This window comes from Elephas maximus, chromosome X (genome assembly GCF_024166365.1).
Source record: "Elephas maximus indicus isolate mEleMax1 chromosome X, mEleMax1 primary haplotype, whole genome shotgun sequence".
In the NCBI taxonomy this organism is placed as follows: Eukaryota; Metazoa; Chordata; class Mammalia; order Proboscidea; family Elephantidae; genus Elephas; species Elephas maximus.
Window position 1 is genome coordinate 45,643,305 of NC_064846.1, and position 16,780 is coordinate 45,660,084.

Below are 16,780 nucleotides of genomic sequence, written 5' to 3' on the forward strand. Positions count from 1 at the left end.
TGATCGATTTACAGATGGCTCCCAACATGTGTGACTTCCCTGTTAACCACCTGGTATGGATTTTTCTTCCATACTTTTAATATCAAGTCTTCTTGAATCTATGTATTTCAGTCTGTGCCCTATCCTGAGCTAGCAAGTTCCATATGTTGGTTTACTGGCTCCTAAATAAAAATGAACTGATTATTTTCTCTAAAATCGCCTCCTTTAAACTTTAAAAGATATTCTTTTGGTATTAGGTTTTTGAGATACGGTTAACAAGTCTTTCCGCCCCTGTGATGATTTTATTACGGACCCAGACACCAATAATACCCCACCCGGGTGGTAGCTCTTTTCCCTGTGAATTCAACCAAGTCTGGAAGCCACAGAGCTTTCTGCAGATGTCTCACCAGAATGTTCTTGTCTGCCCCACATGCCATTCCCCCATTTTATCCGGGCATAGCTTTCAGCAAGCCAGCTTCTCCTAGTGCCAAGACCACCTGTGGTATGTTATGCACCATGTCGAGAGCATTCTCACTATGAACCACCAAGCTTGAGGAACAATCTCTTTCCCCTCTCTTTTTTGTCCCCCCTCTTGTACAATTATACCGGTAGGATTTCCCTGACTAGAATATCACCACAGTTGAGGGCAAATTTTAAATGCCCAGACTTTCACTTTTAGAGAATCTTTGGATCGGTCAATGGAACGGCTAGTAGTAAACTCCACACTCAAGCATTAACCATTGCAATTTTGATTGGTGGTAGGGTGAAGGAGTGTAATATCATCCGTTCAGAAGAAGCAACCAATTCAGTAAGACCCTGCCAACATCTCGATGACACACTTGTCCTGTCTTGTGGCCTTGTTGTCTGTTATTCAATCAACGAATAACTTATTGAATGAATTCTATGTTCAAGGTCTTTCAACTTCCCAAGACTCCAGTTCCTGACTTCAGAATACCCCTCCTATTCACCGCAGTTGCCTTCTGTTTTTTTTGTTTGCTAAGTTTGTTTTCCTGAACCACATCTGTCCTGGCTTCTGCATTCCAGCTGCTGTGCTAGCTGCTTGTGCCATTGCAGGTTGTGCCCCCTGGCTACCCTGACTGACTGATATCTAGTGTGCACTGCCAGGTCCTTGCTGTGCCCTTCTAGCAGGACCAGACTCTTGAGCCCCATGCTCTGACACTCTGCCTGGCTCTGTGATTTACTTTATTGCCTGGCTCTAATTGCCAGTCTCCTGGAAATTTAAATCCTATGATACTTCTGACTCCCCATATTCTGGTTTTTGTCCCCTGGCCTGTGAACTCCAGATTCTTATCTTGGTGTTGATTCTCAAAGGGTTTGCCATCTGTCACTTACGTTCATCAAACAAAAATCGAATTTCTTCTCCAGGGCTAGCTCACAAGCAATGTGATGCTGAAAGTATCGTGGAAATTATCTATGATGGTGATGGAAGAGCCATTTAGCAGGATGAACAGGATCATGGCCACAAAGGGTCATGTCCATGTTGCCCAGTCAGCCCTGAAGGAGGCCCCCTGAGAGTCAGGCCAGTGTAGAGCACAGCCTTCATCAAAATGAACTAACCCCCCACTCTGAAGCCTACTGATTGTGCAGTTGTCATTAGGATTGCAATCTTCTATACTTGGTCCAATGATAAAAGTAATAGTAATAGTTAACATATATTCATTAATTTATTTAACAAATATTATTGAGTACCTATTCCGTGCTAGGAAACCCTATCGGGCAGTTCTACTCTGTCCTATAGGGTCGCTATGAGTCGGAATCGACTCGACGGCAGTGGGTTTGGTTTGGTTTTGGTTTATTTATTTAGGTACATAGTAACAGTGGGTGTCTGCCCTCGTGGAGCTCCCAGTGGGGAAGGATGGAAAATAAACATTTAAACAAAAATAATAATAAGATAATTTTAGCAAGCTTTAAGTGCTACAAAGAAAATTAAATAAGGTAATGGAATAGAGGATAACTGGTGGTCTATTTTAGGTAGGGTGATCAACGATGGCCTCTGTGGGGAGCTGGCATTTGAGCTGAGACCTAAATGATGAGAAGGAGACAGCCCTTCAATGATTTAAGGGGAGAGCATTCCAGACAGAGAGCCTCTTTAAAGCACTTCCCATCATCCCCAAAATGAATGCAAGAGCAAATCCCTAAGCCTCTTGAAATACACTGGGCTCATTGAGAACAACACATTTTGAGCAACTGAACAAGTATACTTATGGTTAAAGTAGCATTTCTTACGCTCTTCCATGTGTTTGGGAAATGGCTGGTTTATGCCACCAATGAGCTGGCTGCATTTTATTGCTATATACACAGATTTCTGAATATGAGGCAAAAGAAACCCTAGACATATTGTTGCAAGGTTACATATTAGGATGTGGAAATTATGAAAAGAAACAAGAACTTGTGAAGCCATCAAATATAGTCTAATGTAGTGGTTTGAAGAAGTCAGAAAGACCTGGATTTGAATTCTGGTTCTATACTTACTAGCTGTGTGACCTTGGGCAAGTCATTCGATCCCTGAACCTCTGTTTCCCCATGATTAAATAAAAAGTTTTTATAATAATGGTAATGATAATGTATGTAGAATGCCTAGCATGCTTATATATAGTAAGTTCTCAGCAATTGTTAGCTAATATGCCATTAATAATAATCCATGTAAAGTATTAAATCAAGAACTCTTAAGTTCTTCCGCTGAGCTTTGCACGGTTCTATGCTCTGTGGGAGCCATAAAAGAAGTATCAGAAATGGTCCCTGACTATTTAGAGAAACACATAGAATAATTAGCAAATTGCATAATAAACTGATGTAGAAAACAAACCATAATCAAGGACCCATATATGGAGTCAGATAACATTTATTGAGTGCTTATTAAATTTTTTTTATTATTATATGCCAAGAAGCATTTTCAGCACTCTGCTTGTATTTTCTCATTTGATTTTCATAACAACCCTATAAGGAAACTGAGGCAGGGGAAGTTAAGCAAAGTGCCCATGTTCACTCAGCTGGCACATGTCAGAGCTGAGATTTTTAACTCAGAGCAATCTAACCCAAGCTCCATGTTCTTAATTACTGCATTTACTGCCTTTATGTAATTGGAAAGAGGGTAGATCACATGGACTGAAGATGAAAGAGAAAGTTTGGTGGAGAAAGTAGCCATTGAGATAAGCCTTGAAAGATCATAGGCTATGAGAAGGGAGAAATAGTATTTCAGATGGAAGGGCAAAGCAGAAGCCATAGAGATGGGAATAAACATTGTATGTTAGGAATAGTGAAGAGACTGACCTGGCTGGTTTGTGTTGGAGAAGAGACAAAAGTATAGGAGATCATCAGTCTACCTGCTGGGTTGCAAATATGGTAGCCCCCTTATTAAGTAAGTTACCTCACTTTTTGACTCTTTTCTTGCTCTTCCTAGAGAATTAAATAACCTGTTCTTTGATCTCTTTTAGGCTCTTTGAAACCCTTCAGTCACTCTTCTGGTCTGTATTCGGCCTTTTAAACCTCTATGTGACTAACGTGAAAGCCAGACATGAGTTCACAGAGTTTGTGGGAGCTACCATGTTTGGGACATACAATGTCATCTCTCTGGTAGTGCTACTGAACATGCTGATCGCCATGATGAACAACTCCTATCAGCTTATTGCGGTAAGTAGCTCCTTCCTTTATAAGGGTGGTCACCTTGGGTTCAGGAGTGGCCACATTGACATGAAGCCCATTGGAAGCTCAATCAGTCTGTCTGCTTCAATGATTTTACATTCACATTTCTAGTTAGACTGAATTGTTTCTTTCCAAGGCAACTTTGTTTTAGGCTCTTAGTCCATTGAATCTTGATAATTTGGAAAAGGGTGTTTCAGCTAATGAAACATTCTGGTTACCTGCTGAAAATATTTTTTAAATCTCTGCATCCATTTTCTCACCTTAGTAAGGAGAGTTCAAGGGCTATGAGCACAATTTGGCTACAATATGTCACCTCACTAATCTCCAGGGTTGATTCAGCTGATCTGATTATGTAGGCAGGGGTGCCCTATCTCTCTCTTCATAGCAAATTTCTCCCTCCCAAAGTTGAAATGTTTTGACAAGGACAAGGATGATCTCCTCAGACAGAGAGTGGCTGTTTTTTGATTAAGAGCCCGGCTGCTAACCAAAAGGTTGGCAGTTTGAATCCACCAGCAGCTCCTTGGAAACCCTATGGGGCAGTTCTACTCTGTCCTATAGGGTCACTATGAGTCGGAATCGAATCGATGGCAATGGGTTTGGTTTATGTGTGTGTGTGTGTGTGTGTGAATAACTGTACTCCACTGTGAGATGCTCTCAAGTAGAGACCACATCTGAATCTTTTTGATTATCATTTTACCATTTGATTAGCAGTGTTCATTACCCTAAACTAGAAATGGCAAAGGTATAGGACATGGGATCAGTCCAGGCCTGGACCTGGTGGTATTGGAAGCGGAACTAAATATCTAACCACACTTTGTTTTCTTATGACCTGCCAATCATTTCTAGAAAAGGAATATTGGCAAAGGAGTTTCTGGCTATCTGAGGTCCTATTTAGATTGGTTTCAGTGAATTTTGGAGTCCAGTTCCTATTAAGATGCTGTACCACCCCTATGAATCCATTTGTTGCTGGAAGTTTTTGCTATAGCACAGAAGGCACAGAAAGAAAAGCCCCAGGGTCTTTCTTCCTTCCTGGATGCCATTTCTCAGATTTGATTTGCCACTGAGAAGTCATTTAACCTATAGTAAAGAATCTTAAATTATCGGTATTATACATACACACAAAAGACATCCTGTCCACATTTATCAAAATATCGTTGGTGGTAGTGAATGTCTGTGATCCATTTCTGCTAAGGACAGAACCAAAGTGAAACGGGTTTATGTTGCAGCAGGAGATTTTTGAGTTATCTACTTGGAAGAACTTTCCAACCATAAATGGCAATGAAATATATTCTCCTGTGCAGGTTTGTAGAATCTCTTTCTTTGGAGAGTTAAAAAAACAAAATCATCTACTTGGATGGTTTAGGTCCTAGCTACTTAGATGGGGTAGAAGGGAGAGGAGTATAAGTGAAGAAACAAAATAAAATGCTAGGAGTTAGAATACCAGGGAATCTAGTCCTAGTTCTGTACTTTATAATTGTATGACCTTGTGTGACTCACTTTCCTTTTTCAGGTCACAGTTTCTTCATCCAGAACGTGAGGGAGTTGAAACTGATGATCTTTAATGTCCTGCCAGCTCCGATATCCTGGGAGTCTGGGTGTCTGCAGATGAACAGGATAGGCTCACAAGGTCCCTGATAGCTCTGAAATTTGCTCATCTGTTGCTTTTGAAGGAAACCCTGGTGGCATAGTGGTTAAGTGCTACAGCTGCTAACCAAAGGGTCAGCAGTTTGAATCCACCAGGCGCTCCTTGGAAACTCTATGGGGCAGTTCTGCTCTGTCTTATAAGGTTGCTATGAGTCGGAATCGACTCGACAGCACTGGGCTTGGTTTTTTTTTTTTGGCTTGCTTTTTAAACGGAGTATAGTTCATTTTCATTGTCTCTCTCTCTCTCTTTCTCCCCCTCCCCCTTCCTTTCCCTCTCCCTCCCTCTCTCGCTCTCAGTAACTTAAACGCAACTAGACCAAGAACTTTGAAAATCCACTGAAAGAATAGTCTATCTTCACTCCTAGTCTGTCTCTATAAGGGGGAGGCAGGCAAAGAACCCCAGGGCTTGATTTTTCCACTTCCTATGCCTGGCATCCTACCCCCACACCCCTGCCAAAGATGGCAATATTCATGTTGAAGCGTTTGTCATTTTCTCTCTGGGTATCTGGCGTCTGATTGTTCCTGGTGACAGTAGAAAAGGGAGATATTTTCTTGTCATCTAATGCAGGGCTGTGGTGTTTCCCACTGGGCTCAGTGACATTTGCTAGGAAGGGTGGAAATCACCAGCTCCAGCTCTCCTGTCACCACCTGCTGATGGTAGGTTTTGTCTTTAATTCCACTTACTGCTGCACCTGAAGAAAACACTTGGGCTTGGGAGGGCACTAAGAGATGTGACCTGAATGGAGTCTATACCATCTCAAACATCTGGAGCATGTCCTCCCATTCTGAATGCTACCTGCTGCTTTGGCATCCCCTGGGCATTTGTCTTAACCATTGGATAATGGATCCAGTGGGGTCCTAATATTGAACCACCTGATTCCAAAAATATCTGCATCTGTCTCAGCGGTGAAGACCTGCAGGTAGATTTAATTCCATTTGCAACATCTCCACTTCAATAGTGAATGCAGCTTCTAAGAGGGCCCTGATATGGGGGAAAGGTTACAGAAAGGGGAGCCTCTGAACCCAAAACTAGTCCTCCTTCATAGGAGTATCACAGACCGACTCAGTCTAAATAGAGACTCGGATGTCAACATGCTTCACTGTGAATCTATTCAATGTACATTCTAAAACAGGACTCAAGAACTCCGGGTAATACCAGTCCCTTGAAGGGTTGAGCTTTTTCAACACTCTGTGCAGGATGCGGAGCTGCTAGTGGTATGGATGTACGGCCCTGTAGCAATTTGTATTTCTGTGCCAGAGGACATTCTACTTCAGTGGTTTATGGAGTTACCCTCAAGATATAGTGAAGGCAGGGACCACTGGAGGCCAGTGTTGAACAGGTGCAGCTGGCAGTACTGTCCATTATTATTGTCGTTTGTGATTAGCAGAAGTTTGTTTCTCCCTTTATCCTTATATCCCTCCTCAAGCTGCTTATTACCTTCTTTTGACACTTCTTCCACCTTCCCACTGCTCTTCCTGATGTGTATGCTCTCAGTTCCATCAAGTCAAGCTGCCATCGATGCCATTTTTATCAGATTCACCCATATAAAAATATGAGGTGGGAGAGACAGACAAGTCTCATAAAGTTATTGGCCTTAGGCCCTATCCCCACTGCCCACCCCTCCCACGTGGGGCATCTGTTGCCTGAGATTGGTCCTCACAAAACGTGAGGCTCATGCTGTTCATGCTATGGCCTCATTCAGCAAGCTAATAAGAACCCTTGGTTTCTTTGGCTGCTATGAAGTGTTTGTTCTAACACCAAGAGCGAGTCAACAGCACTTGCCTCGGTGAGCCACATCTACGAGATGGCTTGAGGAGAGCCTAGATATGTAGGATTGGGTGTCCCCTTCAGGGTGGCAGCATTTAGAGGCTCACATGATGGACGGGCATTACCACTGCAGAAGACAGCTATGCAAATTAAGACATTCACCCAAACAAACCTGGCACCACAAAGATAGCAGGCAAGGCTGGTGGTAGAAAAGCTCTGCTGATGGATGTGAAAAGGACCTGTATACCATAGGGAAGGGCCAAGGAGGGCAGGTGATCTCCCTGCCCACCCCTAGGCAACTGGAACTAACCTAAAACACTCTCTGTGCTCAAAGAAAAAAGGTAGTAGTTCACACACACATCATGATCTTATTATATTTTTAGCCCTGTAACCAGGGCTGATAATCAGCTGCTGTGCGCTGTTATGACTGCCCAGTTGTTAAAATACGGAAATATTTCCATACTAGTGAGTGAATAGCTGCCACCCCAGCTGTTACTTCTGGTCCACTCCACAGACCTCCTTACAATCAATCCAGCAAGTAAAGAGGTAATATCTGGAACAGAAGGTCATCTCCAGGATCCTGCTTCTGTGCTATAGCTGGTTTATGTCCTGATTGGTTGGTTTCTTAAATAGTCTGAATATCACTGTGGTAGGCAGAATCCGAAGATGCTCCCCCCTCATCCTAGATTTATTTCCCACCCTATTCCTCAGTACTGAAAATATGATGAGATAGCATGCTTATGATTATGGTAAACACCCAGTCCCGGTGCCGTCGAGGGTAGTTACCTGGAAAAGGGATTTTTCGTATGTAATAAAGGTTACTAATCAGGGAGATTATGCAGGCAGGTCTAGTATAATCACGTGAGTACAGAGTTTTCTCTGGCTGGTAGCAGAAAAGAAAGTCAGAGATTTGAAGTACAAGGAGGATTTGAAGCACCACTGCTGGCTTGAAGATGGAGGGGGCCATGTGGTAAGAAATGTGGATGGCCACTAGGGGATGAGAGTGGCACCCAGCTGATAGCCTGCAAGGTTGTGGGGATCTCAGGCCTACAACCACAAGGAAACAAATTTTGCCAACAATGTTAATAAACTTGGAAGGAGATTCTTCCCCAGAATCTACAGCTAAGATCTCAGCCACACTGGCACCTTGATTTCAGCCTTGTAAAGACCCAGCATGGCTGGAGTCAAGTAAACCAAGAGGAGAGAAGTACGAAATGAGGTCAGAGAGGTAGTGGGGTCAGGGGAAGTTCATGTGGGGACTTATATTGTGAGTACTTTGGCTTCTACCCTGAGTGAGATGGAGAGTTATGGGAGGCTTTTGAACAGAGTAGTGGCATGATCTGACTTGTGTTTTAAGAAAATAACTGTGAGCACTGATTGAGAATAGACTGAAGTGGGGCAGGGGCGGAAAACATAAAGACCGATTATGAGACAATTGTCTTAACCCAGACAAGAGCTAACGGTGGCTTAGACGAGGGTGGTCATGACGGAAGCAATGGGAAGTGGTTAGATTTGGATGTATTTGGAAGACAGACCCAATTTGCTAATTGGAACAGATATGAGGTGTGAGTGAAAAAGAGTAATCAAGGATGACACCAAGTAAGGGCCTAAGTAAAAGGAAGGGTGGAGTTTTCCCTTACTGGAAACAGGAAAGACTAGGAAAGGAGCAGGTTTGCAGGAAAGGCAGAGATCCAGAGTTGGGTTTCAGATCTGTAGACTTGGAAATGCCTTTTAGGCACCTAAACCCGTTGCCTTTGAGTCGATTCTGACTCATAGAAAACAACCAGAGAAGCAGGAGGAAACCCAGGACCATTTTTCTCATCACAGCTTATACTTTTCCCTGTACCAGTACCAGTTCCTGTTGAATCAATTCTGACTCATGGCAACTTCATGTATGTCAGAGTGAAATTGTGCTCCATGGGGTTTTCAATGACTGTGATCTTTCAGAAGTACATCACCAGGCCATTCTTCCAAGGTGCTTCTGGGTGGACTTGAACCACTAAGCAACCAAGCACATTAACCATTTGCACCACCCAGGAATACCCAGCATAGTGATAAGATCATATGTTAGCAAGTGATAAAGCCTGGATTTGAATTGAGGTAGTCTAACCCCAAGATCCACGTAAAGAGCCACTACACTCTCACATAGATACTTAGCTTGAATCCAGGAAGTACCTGAGATGCTTTTTCAGTTCAAGGCCCCAGCACACCTTTGTTTCTTCCCTAGTTTATACCACAACTCTGAACTGTCCAGTCTCCAGTCCCTGAAGCTGCCAGTTCCAGTAACTAGATTTCATTATAATCTTGAGGCCATAAAGAGTCCCATATGTGCCCTAACTTCCTCCAGGATAGGAGTCACTGATGCTCCATCTGACATACCCATGTCTGTCTCTTAGCTTCCAAGCGCTGTCTCTTTGGAAAACAGATCAAAACATAAACCCTACCAGCTTTCAGTCTCACACAACAGTCCAAACCACAGAAGCTACGAGTCTAAGACATAGTATAGCCTTTTTCCAGGTGAAGGACTTGCTCAATTCCAGCTGTAGGAATTTTATAACTTTGGAGCCGTGCCATTTCAAATTTTAATAACCGTCTCTTCCCTTTGGGATGCCCTTAGGCGATCTAGATACTGATTTTTCTCTCCTCACAGCTTGTATTTTTCCCTGTTGCCAAATGATTGTCAGGAATCTGATCAGGGACTGCTATATTTCACTAAGGAGGAAGCAAACATTCAGAACCACAGAGGCCATTTAATAGTGCCCACCCCCTTGGGTAGTGTGGGACCTATGAAAACCTGCTGAGACCCACATCTTAATCAGCCCCCTAGATATGTGTGTATCTATATATATACATTTTTTTTTTGCTAGGTTCCGTAAAAGATGCAAGGGCTTGGTGCTCTAAAGGCTATAAAGGGGACTTGAAGTCGAGTTTAGAGAGGAAAGTATGACATGGGTAAAGTAACAATAGTGCTATTACCACAAGTACAGTACAGTGATTAAAGACAGCACGCATGCAGGAGTAGTCGGACTGCCTGGATTTGAATCCTAGTTTGCCACTTGTATGATTTGGGACGACTCCTTACCTGCCTGCATCCCACGTCCCAGCCCCTGATGCACACACCCCACCACCCTCCTCCCAGCCTCAGACTTCCCCAGCTTCACCCTTCTACTTGGATGACTGACTCGCTCACTGTCCCCTGGATTCTAAATGAAGGGATTCTCTAAGGAGCCTTTCACTTGGTTCTGGAGACTAAGCTCCTTATTTTGTTTTCCTGAGCTGAGGGCCCTCCTCCCAGTTTTCTTGTTCTCCTGTAGTGTGCCCATTAGATCTCTAAACATCCAGTTTCTTCTCAACTCTGTCCCCAATGCTTTTACCGACAGCCCAAGGGAAATCACCACACAGGCAGAGGGTACAAAGTTCAGAGCTACCAACTCATTTGCATGACAAGGACTCCTCATTCAATTTACACATCCTGCTTTGAGACATCTGGGCACTGTTTTTTCCCAGATAGTTGCCTAAACCCTTTCTTAACGCTATATCCACACCAGCAAATGGACTATCCAAAGTCCAGCTTCAGGGAAGGAGCATTCTCTCTGCAAATATTACAGGTAGCACCAAAGGCTGGCTTTTCAGACCTTGCATCCTGCCTAAGCCTGGCCTGGCCCTCCCCCTGGTGGTCTTACACAGAATCGGATTTCTCGGTCACTCTGCATCAATGCCTACTCCTGATTTTGTCAGCAAGCTGAGAGTCCGCATCTGCTTGGGACGAGAGCCCTTCGCCTCAAAATGCTCAGGGTATACTCTGGCAGGTCTCTGCTGCGCAGCAGCCTCTACTTCCAACAGTAGCATCAGCCTTTGCTGCCTGCTGCTGCCTGGCAATGATGTTAGTGACAGACAAAAATAAAAGTGGAAATGGGAAGAAGTCAAATGAAGGGAAGTTGATTGTCTCCCCTTGTGCTAAAGGGCTCCCAAACGAGGCAGATGCCTGAGCTGCTCCTCTGCATCCCAGATTCACCTGCCCTGGCTGCTCATCAGGGACATCAATAGTTGTCATGGAGACTCTAACTTGGGTAACTCAAACAGAAACAGGAAAGGCCTAATGCCCGAAGAATACCTCTCCCCCTCTGCTGGCTGATGTCCTTTACTCTTCCATTCATTCACTTAACAATAAATATTTCTTGCACAGGTAAGTAAATGAACTTAACACTGATTGAGAGACTACTATGTACCACACGCTACGTTCTTGGCACTGGGGATGCAATTAAGTGATAGATGAGCAAGACAGATTTGGTCCCATTCTCATGGAGTCTACAATCATGGAACTATAGTTTCAAATTCCACTGTTTGCATTTCTGTTCTTCCCCCTTAAGACATCTCCTAACATTTGTTGGTTCATGGACTCCTTTGATAACCTGATGACTATGGACCCTTGCCCAAGAAAAATGCACGTGTGAACAAACATATGCAAAGTTCCGCACAAAATCTCAGAGGGTTCACAGACATCCTCCCACCATCATCCAAGAATCCCTTGCCTTAAGACTTTGTCCCTACTTATAATGCAGATATCTCTGGGAAAGGTCATGCTTTGTGCTGTTATTAGGTCGCTTATGACTCAGCGTAAATGAGCACATCCGGCCCCTTACTGCTTAGAAGCAAGGATGGCAAGACTTTGGCTCGTTTATTTTGGACACATCATCAGGAATGATGAATCGTTAGAAAAAGACATCATGTTTGGCAAAATAGAGATCAGCAAAAATGAGAGAATCCTTCAATAAGATGGATTGACACATTCACTACAACAATGGAATCAAACATGAAGATGGGGCAGGATTTGGGCAGCATTTCGTTCTGTTATACATAAGATCACCCTGAGTCAGAGCTGATCAGACAGCAACTAACAACAACAATCTCTTACCAAGATCAGGTTTTTATACGATGCCAAGCAAGTGACAGACACCACGAGGGCAATGCACCTGAGGAAGCCTGGAGAGGGGACACCAACAACAAAAAAAAGAGATGGGAGATGCTGAAGGAAAATGTCACTATCGTTGCAGCATTGTAAAGGATCAAATCTGTGCAACAGTCCCTAAGCCATAGGTGCTTTCATTCCTTGCATAAAATAACTATCAATGGACATTCATCAAATCAAAATGACTGTGTTTGCATTTCAAAAGATTTCAGAGCTGAGATTCAGGAAGAATTGCTCCTTGCAGAAGATATGGCCTTCCAAAGGATTGGCCTCTGGATGTTCTCTTTATAGGCTACTAATTCCACTTGGGAAAGCCTTGTAATGCAGTGGTTATGAGCTACGGCTGCTAACAAAAAGGTTGGCAGTTCGAATGCACCACTCACTTCTTGGAAACCCTGTGGGGCAGTTCTATTCTGTCTTAGAGGGTCACTATGAGTTGGAATCGACTCCACGGCAATAGGTTAATTCCACTTGTGGAAAAATCAAATCCACAGGGTCCAACGATCATTGCTGAGGAATGTGATTCTTCCCATCGTTGGGGAGTGTGATTCTTCTTGGCTTCTGCCTTATTCCCATTACCCTTGTTCTTGGTGCCAGGAATCAGCTGACTGGAAAGCTAGGAGAGAGAAATGCTTTGTAATTCCTGAGCAGCTGTGATTTAGAAACTAAACATGAGTTCTGAATTATTAATATAAATAAAGCCTCACTCTTTTCCTGTGGTCACTGAAGTTCTATGCCATAGCCTGGCTCAGTGAGAGAGGCAGCATGGGCCAGAAGGTGTCCTTTAGCTACAAGATTGAAGTCAGAATACCTAGAAAGCAGATCAGAGGTCACAACCCGCTGCATTACCTTGCCTTTTATTTGAGATCTGACAGAATTACCTTATCGCACCCGTCAAGGTCAATCTGCTTCTGTTCAAAAGAGGAAACTAGAGGAGATCTAATAGTAAAAACGGGGAAAAATAGTTGCATTTCTCTTTCTTTCTCCCCTTCTAGTCTTCACGGGACTTTGCTTTTATCCTCTGTACTCTTTCCTAGTTTCCCCTGGGCATGCCTGGGCCTATAAAATTGTTAACTAATCACAAAGACTTGATGAAAAATGCATTTTTATCTCAGAGCTGTTCCTCCTAAAGGTGGCATATTGGGAATCTCCCATAGTGAGACAAAACAAAGTATTGTAGGATTCCTCATTTATTAGGAAATCAACAGTAACTGTTAAAGGTTTGGACTACTGGGATTAGAACACTCACAACTGACATGCATGTTAAATTAGAGGGTCAGCAAAAAAGAGGAAGACCCTCAACAGGATGGATTGACACAATAGCTGCAAAAATGGGCTCAAACATAGCAACAATTGTGAGGATGGCACAGGACTGGGTGGTGTTTTGTTCTGTTGTACATAGGGTAGCTATGAGTCGAAACTGACTCGACAGCACCTAACAACAACAACAAAGATCCCTGGAGGTACAGAGAAGTTTCCGTCACTTGATAGGTCCTCTAGAAGGTTATGCCACAGGAATTTTCTTTTAATACTTTATTTCATACATTTCATGCAGGCAAACTAACCTCCTCAGAGATATTTTATTCTGAAGTCCCTTAATCCTTATCCAGGATACGCTGTCTGGCTCATAGCAGGCTCTCACTTAATATCCTTTGACTAAACAAACAAATTAATGAATCTTTAATGGATACAACTTTCCAGAATACTTTAAAGCATGAAGGCAGAGCAAATGACAAAGCTGACCAAACCTAAGCTTATTGCCTTCCAGTTCAGGGGTTGGCGAACTTTTTCTGTATAAGTTCAGATGGTGAATATTTTAGGTTTTGTGGGCTATGAGGTCTCCATCACAACTACGCAACTCTGCTGCAACTGCCCAAATCTGCTGTTGTAACACAAAAACAGCCATAGGAAATGTGTAAATCAATGGGCATGGCTGTGTGCCAATAAGACTTTATTTATGGACACTGGAACTTGAAATTCATATAATTTCCACGTCATGATTTTTTCCAGCCATTTAAAGATGTAAAAATTATTCTTAGCTCAAAGACCATACAAAAACAAGTGATGGGCTACTATTGGCCTGTGGGCTGTAGTTTGCTATCTCCTCCTCCAGCTTTTCAAAATATGTCTCTCTTCTACCTTTGTAGACTGAAGTTCCTTGAAGACAGGGCTCTGCTTTAGTTTTTCTTTATATTCCCTTTGATGCCTAGTAAAATATGGGACACATAGTAGTCACTTAATACTTTTTTACTGATTGATAGAAACTTGGGAAAATCTCTGGTCTTTCATTTGTCAGAGGGCAGTGGTGGTTCAGTGGCAGAATTCTCTCCTATCATTTGATTTTCAGCCAATGCACCTCAAGCCCTGCCACCACTTGTCTGTCAGTGGAGGCTTGTGTGTTGCAGTTATGATGAACAGGTTTCAATGGAGCTTCCAGACTAAGATGGACTAGGAAGAAAGGCCAGGAGATCTATTTCCAATAATCAACCAATGAAAACCCTATGGATCACAATGGTCTGATCCTGTTGTGCCTGGGGTCACCATGAGTTGGGGGCCAACTTAACAGCAGCTAATAACAACAACAAAATATTTTTTCAACCACGTTAAAAATAATACGTAGCATAGATTTATATCAAAGTGTTTAGTGTTTGGAGATCACTAAATTTCTATGGCTGTATAGATGATGGATTTCATAGTTACAGAGTATCCCTTTCATGAGTGAATGATTTTTTTTTAATTTTTTTGGTGATGTCATGCTTTCTCCTTAATGGAACAGGTGCTGAATCGTTGCTTGTTGGTAGTTTTTTATTATTTGAAAAAATGGGCTGCCAATTGCAAGTGGGACAAATCAGTCCCATGTTTCATGAAGCACATCATACACTGAGACATATTGGTCCCATAGCACATCACACTTCCTAGTTACACGTGAGCCATAAAATATTCAACTTTCAGAAAAGACACACAAAATACTAAATAAACATTGCACTTGCTGCACATAATTGTTATCAGTTAGATTTATAGTGGGTCTTATCGGTACCATGTTCCATGAACACATCACACTAGTGGGACATATTGGTCCCATGGCTCAGGAAGTGCATCACAAAATGTTTTCACCCCCCAAAATCTCATTTACTTGAATATTTCTGAATGCCAGTAACCATACTTTCCCAATAACGCAAAGGAGATAGTAAACATACTTGCAAGCCTTATCTCTCTGTACAGAAGCCAAAAGACACAAAAGTTTCACACACTCACTCCTCCGGGAATCATCCCCTCGTCCAAATGATTCTCAACACTCAAATGTGGTACAGACCAACTTTCTTGTTTTTTAGGCAGTTGCACCAGTATCCGCCATGACTCCAGAATGTACTAAAGTGGCTCAAATTCATGCTAAAAAACGTCCTGGGGCAGAAAATGTAATTGGGTTATAGTTTCTCCAAGCGCTCATGAAAGTGTTATACTTTCCAAAGCACATTTGCATATAGTGTCATATTTGATCCTCACAAGAACTCTGTGAAAGTCAGCCCTATTATCTGCATGTTACAGATGAGGAAACAGTCTTCCAAAGGCTAAGAGGTTAATCTTCACAGCAGCCCAATGAGGTAGATTCTATTACTAGTTCCATCTTATAGGTGAGGAAACAGGCTCACATGGCAAGTTTGTTCAATCCTTCATTCATTCTTTTCATGAGCACTTGAGAGTCTTCTACTCGCAAAGAATTAGAGCAGGGTGAATTCAAGTCAAGTGACTCCTGACATGATATTTAGAAGATAGGGGTATTGCCTGGGAAGTTAAAAGTAAGTTCCTGATAAATGAGGTAGGAAATTAGAGACATGTTATGACTGAGTACATGAGACCAGTAACACTCCCAAATGGGGACAGGCTTGTAGATTTTCCCCTCTGCCAGGTGGTAAAACATACCTTCCTCTTCTGCCCAGGCTCAGAAATGGAAGCCAAGATTGATTTAGTCCTAGTTATTTCTTAAAAATGCAGATTGAGCTAAGCAAATTTCCACTCTGACCACTTCTGATTCCTTGTCTTCCCAAAGGAAATGTTCCTCCACTCCCCAACTGAAAGATGCAGGCAGACAGAACAATGTGCACTTCACGGGCTCAATTTACATCTCCAGAAGAGGTGGCAAGCAGTTCAGTGGGCTCCAGCTCTATACAAACTGTACTACCACATGTGCTGTGAATAGTGCCCCAAGAATTGTTCAGTGTACAACCTGCACAGCTGAATGCAAGAGTCCTCTAAAGGTAACTCTGAAATAGAATAAGCTAAAGGAAACATAAGCATGAGAGAAAATCAGACAGCCAGAGGCCTGGCTGAGCATACTGAGGGATCTGTTTGTCAAAATCTCAGAATATATTCCTGGTTCAAATCCCTGATCAGGTTCTGTTTCTGTGCCTTTTCAACAAGGTGCCTTTCTGACACACAGGAATGAGTGAGCATGCTGCTTATTGTGTAATCTCATCCAATGCACTTCCCAAAGACAATATACCTGTGTAGTTAAGAGCTTGGGCTCTACAGTCAACCTGATCCAGATTTGAATTCTAGCCCGCCAGTTACTAGCTATGTGTCCTTGGGTGGTGCAAATGGTTAACATGCTTGGCTGCTAACCAAAAAGTTGGGAGTTGTGCCACCCAGAGGAGCCTCGAAGAAAGGCCTGGTGATCTACTTCCAAAAAATTCAGCCATTGAACACCTTATGGAGCACAGTTCTACTCTCACACACATGGGGTCACCATGAGCTGGAAT

At 42.8% G+C, this 16,780-nt stretch overlaps 1 protein-coding gene across 1 annotated transcript in view; it reads left to right on the forward strand.

Moving 5' to 3' along the window:
* TRPC5 (transient receptor potential cation channel subfamily C member 5) overlaps positions 1 to 16,780 on the forward strand; it is a 162,586-nt gene that overhangs the window by 124,700 nt on the left and 21,106 nt on the right. The window contains exon 6 of the mRNA XM_049871898.1: positions 3,435 to 3,630. Within this exon, the coding sequence (XP_049727855.1) occupies positions 3,435 to 3,630 (196 nt within the window). The remainder of the gene's footprint in view (positions 1 to 3,434; positions 3,631 to 16,780) is intronic.